Genomic DNA, 1,063 nt, shown 5'->3' on the forward strand with positions numbered 1-1,063 from the left:
AAAAAAAAAAAAAAATTAAAATTTACAGGATGGCAACATGGGGACAAACGAGCAAAGCATTTGGGATCTTAAGGTACCATTTCTTAGAACTCATATCACTCTACAGCTTTCTCAAAATGAGAGCATTTATTTATTTTGAGATATCTATGTAGCCCTGGCTGATCTGGACTGGCTCTGAAGACTGCCTCCCAAGTGCTGGGGTTAAAATCGTGCACCACCACACCCAGCAAAGTGTCTTTCTTAAATACAAATCTGGCCATGTTACTCTCCAGGCCCTTTGGTCTAGCAGATCAGGGGCTTCAAGATCCAAACACCAAGCTGTTTGCAGTTTTGAATCGTGTGAATGCTACGAGGTTAATCTAAGGACAGCCACTGTGACCTTTCTTCAGGTGCTTGGAACATCTCTAATATCTAATCTCTAGACCAGTCATCTCTAATACTTACCATGTTCCTTAGCATATTATAATTATGCATGTCATATGCTGGGTGCAGTAAATATTGACTCCAGCAAAAAGCTCACTGTAGGCATCTGTTACCTTTGGCTTCGTCTCAAGAGCCCAAACGTGTCGAATCCATGTCCCCCAGAACACTGACCTGCAAGGACTCCTGCCAGGTACACCAGCCCCACTCGGAGGCCTTTGTGGACCATTTCCAAGGGGATGCCCAGAACGAGCTGCATGAAAAGATTGCCCACGATGTGCTGGACTCTGCAGAGACAAACACCGGTCAAATATCCAAGCGGCTGTGGTCATGGGAGACTTGCATGTGGTAGTGCTCCTTAAGAATGTGCTAGAATCTTATTTCCTATCTTTTAATAGACAGAGAGAGCGAGCCCCTGTGGCAGCCAGAAGAAAGTGCCGCATCATTTAGTGCTGGAGTCACTAAAACTGTGGGTCACTCCATGTGAGTCTTAGGATCACAGTTACCGTCCTCCTGGCTGAGCAGCAAGCCTTCTTAACCACTGAGCTGGTCTCCATTCTAGTTTTTTTAAGCAGGCAACTCTGTTTTCTGTTTCATTCTCTTTTTTTCTCTTCTCTTTTTAAAAAATAATTTTTTTTTTTTT

General features: G+C 43.7%; 1 protein-coding gene across 2 annotated transcripts in view; it reads right to left on the reverse strand.

Annotated features, from left to right (window-relative positions):
- Rhbdl2 (rhomboid like 2) overlaps nucleotides 1-1,063 on the reverse strand; it is a 45,856-nt gene that overhangs the window by 14,204 nt on the left and 30,589 nt on the right. For both annotated transcript variants that reach the window (XM_005353281.3, XM_013348349.2), the window contains one exon: nucleotides 595-707. In XM_005353281.3, the coding sequence (XP_005353338.1) occupies nucleotides 595-707 (113 nt within the window). The remainder of the gene's footprint in view (nucleotides 1-594; nucleotides 708-1,063) is intronic.

The sequence above is a fragment of the Microtus ochrogaster genome, chromosome 10 (genome assembly GCF_000317375.1).
Source record: "Microtus ochrogaster isolate Prairie Vole_2 chromosome 10, MicOch1.0, whole genome shotgun sequence".
Taxonomy (NCBI): domain Eukaryota; kingdom Metazoa; phylum Chordata; class Mammalia; order Rodentia; family Cricetidae; genus Microtus; species Microtus ochrogaster.